The sequence below is a fragment of the Zootoca vivipara genome, chromosome 2, assembly GCF_965207765.1.
Source record: "Zootoca vivipara chromosome 2, rZooViv2.hap1.1, whole genome shotgun sequence".
In the NCBI taxonomy this organism is placed as follows: Eukaryota; Metazoa; Chordata; class Lepidosauria; order Squamata; family Lacertidae; genus Zootoca; species Zootoca vivipara.
Window position 1 is genome coordinate 77689580 of NC_142584.1, and position 6000 is coordinate 77695579.

Genomic DNA, 6000 nt, shown 5'->3' on the forward strand with positions numbered 1-6000 from the left:
ACAGAAAGGGTGACCAAAATGATTAGGGGTATCGATCCATCCTATTTACATAGGAAATCTTAAGACAGGGCTTTTTAATACAGGAGGGGGGAAATTACTTGAGATAACATAGAAGTTATGAATAATGTGGTTAGAAAGTGAACAAACAAAGAGATGGGTTTTCCGCTCTTTTTTTAACACTGCAACTTTGTTGCACTCTATTAAACTGGATGGCCATGGTTTAAATATTTGCAGATGCATAGGCTGCTATTATGGAATATTTTTAAACATGATTTTATAAAACTACCGAAGTCATGACTGACTCCAGACAAGCTACATTATAGCACTCGTATGTGTAACTGGAATGATTAAATGCTAAACTGGACTGGATAATACTTCCTCCCTCTCTCATAAACCTAAAATGGATACAGGATGCTGCCTTAAGATTTTGGTGATAAAGTAGAGCCAACAATACATGGTGTGGTAACCAATGCTAGTCCTACTCAGAGTAGATCAGCTACACTTAATAGGCATGACTTAGGTTCAGTCATTCCAGTGGATCTACAACTCAGATACAACCCTATGAATATACATAGCTTTCTTTCAACAATGGGATCTACTTCTGTTACTAATTCATGTGCTTGCTCTCCTACTAGTCTCCAGTTGCACAAAAGCTTCAACATTATTGCAATTTGTTCCATTAAAAGTAGCTCAACCAAGTCTAATGTTGCAGGACATAACACTTTAGATTCAGTTTACAATCTGACCCCTCCAAACAGCAGGGTAATTCAGGACCAAGGGTCTTTTAAAGGGGGGGGGTCTCATTATGATATTCATACACAAGCTTGTCAGCATCGATTTTATAATTCAACATTACAGGTCTGCTGCAAGAAAGATCACAGAATACAGAATATCATAAGTGATTAGAAAGAGGTAACAACCAGTTATCATCCTATCATAGTTTAATGAAAAGTATGCATTCCTTGTTGGTTGCAACTTTCCAAAAGGTATTTGAAGCAGCTATTTTGTCCTATTAATCAACCCTTGTTCCAAGACCCCATGACTATTTTTGCAAAACAGCTTCACAAGAACAAAAATGTGAATTATGACCAATTCCCACAGCCACATCATAAATATAATATGCAACCAAAATAGAGAAGGGAAAAGAGAAGTGGACTGAAAAGATCACAGAAGCTTTATCTCACTTGAGCATGTATGATAGAGAAGATTAAGGTCTATTATGAATAAAGACATAGAGCAAAAAGGGGAAAGTCTATTCTGTTTTAGAAAGGGAAGTGAGGTTCAATAAGTCATTTCAGTATCCTGTGATATAATTTACGTGACCTTTGACAAATGTTAGCCACAGTTATGATTCCCTTTTTAAGTTAAACAAGAAAGTCTTTTTAGAAGGAGGGAACAGATGACACTACTGTGTTTACAGAAAAGTAACAAATCAGATCCTTCAGTTAGATAAATGCTCATATTGAGCCAAAGCAACATTCATATTTCCATTTTCCAATTCATTCAGGACATTTTAAAGATCTTCATAATAAACAGTACAACCCTATGGTCATCTGGGATTACTCCCACTGTAATTAATCACCTATGCAAATTTCCTTCAGAGTAAAACCTGTTGGAACCAATGGAATTTGCTTCTTATTCAAACTCCATATAGAATAACCTTGCCTGTGGTATTTTCTACAACTAAAATAAGACAAAGCCTGCCACTGTAAAACCAAGAAATAGTCCTGTGGTGCCTTTAACACTCACACAAACATTGTAACACAACTGCTTCAATTCTTCCAAGATAAATTTAAAGTGTTTTGCTGTGATTAACTGCTACATTTTGTGGAATATTTAGTTCAGACTCTAGTAGCCTACAATGCATCTGGTCCAGGCACATTTTAACCCTTTGGAGGCCCTTCTTGGCATTTGCTGAGCAGCTTATTTTTTAAATTCTAGTTTACACTAGCCTTGCCCTTGGCAAATCACAGGGCTGAGAGAGTTAAACCTGGGAGGAGTGTGTATGCATATGATGTGGGGGAAGGGCCGGAACCAATGAAAACACGGGAGCTATAGTTAGCCCAGGAACAAGATAAGCTGTAGAGACGATTCCAACAAAGCTTTTTTAGATGACACTCTTCTGCACCCTGTCCTCAGTTTACAGGGCATTTAAGCACACACCTCCCCCCCCCCCAAAAAAAGTCATTCAGATAGTTCCTGCCACTTACCTGGAGTTCGCACCAAGCCACTTCCACCCAGGTCTCCGTGTCCAGCCCCTTGTAGACTGTTTTGAAAGACCCTCTTCCGAGCTCGATATCAAACTTTAGAAACCTGCCATCGGGGGAGGTGGCCACCGCCTTCATGTCGGCCTCTTCCTCCTCATCCTCCGCCTCCTCTTTCTTGGACTTGCTCTGCTCCTTGAGAGATTCCGGCGCCTCTTTCTTCTCCGCATCTTCCTTGCCGCTGCTCTCCTTCGGCTCCTCGGCTGCTGCTGCTGCTACTGTTGCTGAACTAAGAAGACCCTCCGGGGCGGCCGCCGCTTTCGCCGGCTCGGCGGGCTGTTCCGCGGGGTGCGCCTCTTCCACCACCGGCCTCTGCCCTGCTTTCACCCTCTCGGCGATTATCCTCCTGGTTTTGGAGAAGAGGATGATCTTCTTCTGCTGCGGCTGCTGCGGCTCGGGCGGCTCGAAGGTGGGCTCCTCCTGGTCGGAGTCCACCACGCTCCTCCGCAGGAAGCGCTGGTGGGCTGCTTTGGGATCCTTGGCGTAAGGCACTCGCAGGAAAGGGGCGGGGGCCGCGGCTCGGCCTCCTCTCGGCACTGCAGCAGGGTCCATGCCCGATGCGCTGCTGCTGCCGCCGCCGCCGCCTGCTCCATCAATATTCATACCCTTTCCACCCGCAGGAGCGACGGCAGCAGCCGCGGCAGCCGCTAGGAAGCCGGCGCGTTCTGCAGCGACAGCAGCTCCAACCTCGCCGCTGCCGCCTGGTCCTGCGCCTCCCCGCCTCGGAGGTGCTGTCCTGGCATCGCCCCCAGTTTCCATTACAGCTGAGCTCTCGGCAGCTGCCGCTAGAGGAGAAGGAGGTGGCGGGGCCGCCGCGGCCGTCGACGGTACTCGTGCCGCCGCTCGGTGGGAGTCATCACGGTGCATCCTTCCGGGGAAGCTCAGCCCAGCCACCTGCCAGGCGAAAGAGAGAAAGAGCGTGGTGAGGAGGCTGCGGGCCCCACCTGGCGAGGGAAGAGAAGGAGAGGGCACCTGCAAGAGGGGAATCGCCGCCGCCGCCCCCCGCCCCCCAGCGAGACACGCAGGGCGCAACTCCGGAGAGGATCTCCTGACAGCCTCTCTCCACGCTGGAGGGCGTGAGGAGCGCTGGAAGGAGCATCAAATGCAAAAGCTCCCGAGAGGCAGAATGATGGAGAGACAGGGACTCTCCGAGGAATTTTGCTAGTGGTTGTCTCCAACTGCAGGTGCCTCCCAGGCAACTCGAATCCTTAGCCAGGATCCCGGTTCCAACCTCGCTTCCCCCGCCCCCCAACCCTAGCCAGTGCCTTCCAGCCACAAGCCGCTCAGTCCCTTCTTGCAACTCCACGTTATCCGTCCCTTTAAAAAGCAGAGCGCAGTCTCCGTCGCCCAGCTCCCCGCCCCCCTCTGCTAAAAGTCTCCAGCCGGGCTTCCCCTCTTGCCTCCGCCTCCCCCTCCCCTGCCACGCGCCCACGCAGAGCCTTCGAGACCCCCCTCGGCCGCTCACGCGCTCTCAGCTCACCCCACTTCCAGCCGCCCCCGGCATCCGCCTCCCCCGCCCCCTTTTGCCCACTTCAGTCATACTGCAGCTCCTCGGTGGAAAGCCATATTGAGGCTGGAAAATGGGAGAAGAGGGTGGGAGGCAAGAAGCCAAGGGCGAAGGTCTCCCGGCGGGAAGCCCCGACCGGACCTGCTGCTCCCCGACACCCCCCTCGGTGCAAGCGTTAAAAAGACAGGCAGCGTCGCCGTCGTTAAATGAGCACGAGGACTGGGCTGGTCTTTTGCCCTGCCCAGCTTTGCTAGAGAAGCCGCCGCTTAGATAATAGCGCGCAGCAGCAGCAGCGCCAGCGCGGGCAGGGCGCACAATCGAAGCAGCCGCAGCGAGCCGGGCTAAGGAGGAGGCGAGGGGCTGCGGCGGCGTCCCTCGTAAAGCAGGCGGCGGCCGACGTCAAGTGCCACCACCGGGGCGCCCGCAGACCACGCCAAAGAAGAGGGTGGCGGCGGCTGGCGGCTGGCGGAAGCAGGTGCCTGCGCCGCACAATGGAGCTGCTCACCTGCGCACCCAGGGAAGGGAGAGAGAAGGCAGGCAGGCAGATCTAACAACAATACAGGTTCCTCGCGCGGACGGGGTAACTTACGAGGAGGAGAGGGGTCCCCCATCTTCACTGCCGCCCATGGAGGTTGGGGGCGGGAGGGTGGCAGAGGGGCGGCTCGATTCTTCCGTTCCCAATCATGGAGCCCTCGCAAGACGCGCGCCCGCCGCCGCCCTCACAGGCCGGGCTCTGCAGCCCCCGCCTCCCCTCCGTCGGGCAGCCTAGTCCTCTCGCAGCCCCCTCTTGGCTTCGCGGTGGCGTCCAAACGTTGTCTCAAGGGAGAGCTCCGGCGAGCCACCGGCCAGGCGCTGAAGAACAGAAAACAGAATAATCCACCTCAGGCGAAAGAGTGCGCCTGCCCTACTCTCTCCCTTGCTGCCGCCGCCGCCGCCTCCCCGAAGCCAACGTGCAGGAAGCCTCGGCCCGCGCTTGCCCATGCGCCCCTCGAGCGCGTCCTCTTTTCCTCTTTCCACCCAGCGCGCTTTCCCCCCCTCGGCGCTTTTGTCAATGGAAACTGCTCTCTAATGAGCGTCCCATTTAACGGACGGGCCGGGAGCCACGGGCATCGCCGAGCAGCCAATGAGAAGGGCTGGGAGGAGGTGGCCCCCTGCTAGACCCGCCTCGTGTCACCGGGGAATGAGGAGAGCGCCGGCTCGGCTCCCCCTCCTCAGTAGCGGAGAGCACGTCCCGACGGCACACACACCCCGCCTCCCTCTCCCCACAGAGCTGTTGCCTATTTCGCTCCCTTTCGTCTTATAAAATAGCCTTCTTGCTGCTTTGCTTCCAGTTCGCTGGTGGCAACTGTTTGCGCATGCCCTCTGCCCGAGCCGCAGCCCGTGGTGACCCTTGCCCTCCCGTGGGGCTGTAAAGCGAAGGGGGCAATGTAGGGGTGAGGGCGTGCGTGCGTGTGCGCGCGCACGCGTCTGGACTGAAGCGGCCACCGCGCGGAACTGAGGGAGGCCTGGAGAGGGCGGGCCGTGACGAGCAGGCGATGCCAAGGCGCAGGTTTAGTCCTGCGAGTGGAAAGGCAACAGGGGATTTGGAGGGGGGGAATGGGGATAGACTGAAAAAAATGGCGGGGTGAGGTTGGGAGGAGGAGGAGGAGGACGCGGGATGTTTCCATATAATTGTTGTGCTCTTCGCGGTGTGGTTTCCACTGCTTGATGCAAGCGCTCCCCTCTGGGGACTTAGGCACAGCCCTATTTGCGATTTCCTCGGTGGGAGCTTTTTCCTTCCTAATAAATTTTTAGAAAACCACCTGCAGCTTCTCCGGGCCTGTTATTTATTTATTTCACGTCGCGCTTCATTCGGTGCACATGAGGTGGAAAATGAATAAGCAAGAGAGAGAAACGAGTCGTGTATCCCAAGCTATGGGAACACCCCATCTCTTCTGCTAGATTGCGCTGCTCTGTGCCTGCGGGGAGGGAAGGAGGGAGAAGCTGCTCGGATACGGCTGTGGTTTTCATACCCCGAGGGAGACCTCCTCTTTCCCTTCAGTCAGTTATTTAACATAAACGCTGCGTATCAAAAGGGAGTGGTTTCCGCAACCCCATAGCCGCTTGCTGCGCTTCTGCCAGAATGAGGGCACCGCCTCTGGCGGCTAATTTGGAGTGTCATGAAAGGGCAGTCAATTGAGATTTATTATTGCATTCTTATTGCTTGTGGGATTTCCTTATGGGATTTGG

General features: G+C 53.6%; 1 protein-coding gene across 15 annotated transcripts in view; it reads right to left on the reverse strand.

Moving 5' to 3' along the window:
• The window catches only part of WNK2 (WNK lysine deficient protein kinase 2), a 114652-nt gene extending 109524 nt beyond the window's left edge, over nt 1-5128 (reverse strand). For all 15 annotated transcript variants that reach the window (XR_015948226.1, XR_009557105.2, XM_088662224.1 and 12 more), the window contains exons 1-2: nt 4361-5128; nt 2211-3158 (exon numbers count right to left, since the gene is read on the reverse strand). Coding sequence is in view for 13 of the 15 variants with exons in the window: in XM_088662224.1 (XP_088518350.1) it covers nt 2211-3131 (921 nt within the window). In the remaining 2 variants the exon portion in view is untranslated. The remainder of the gene's footprint in view (nt 1-2210; nt 3159-4360) is intronic.
• Between the last annotated feature and the right edge of the window lie 872 nt (nt 5129-6000).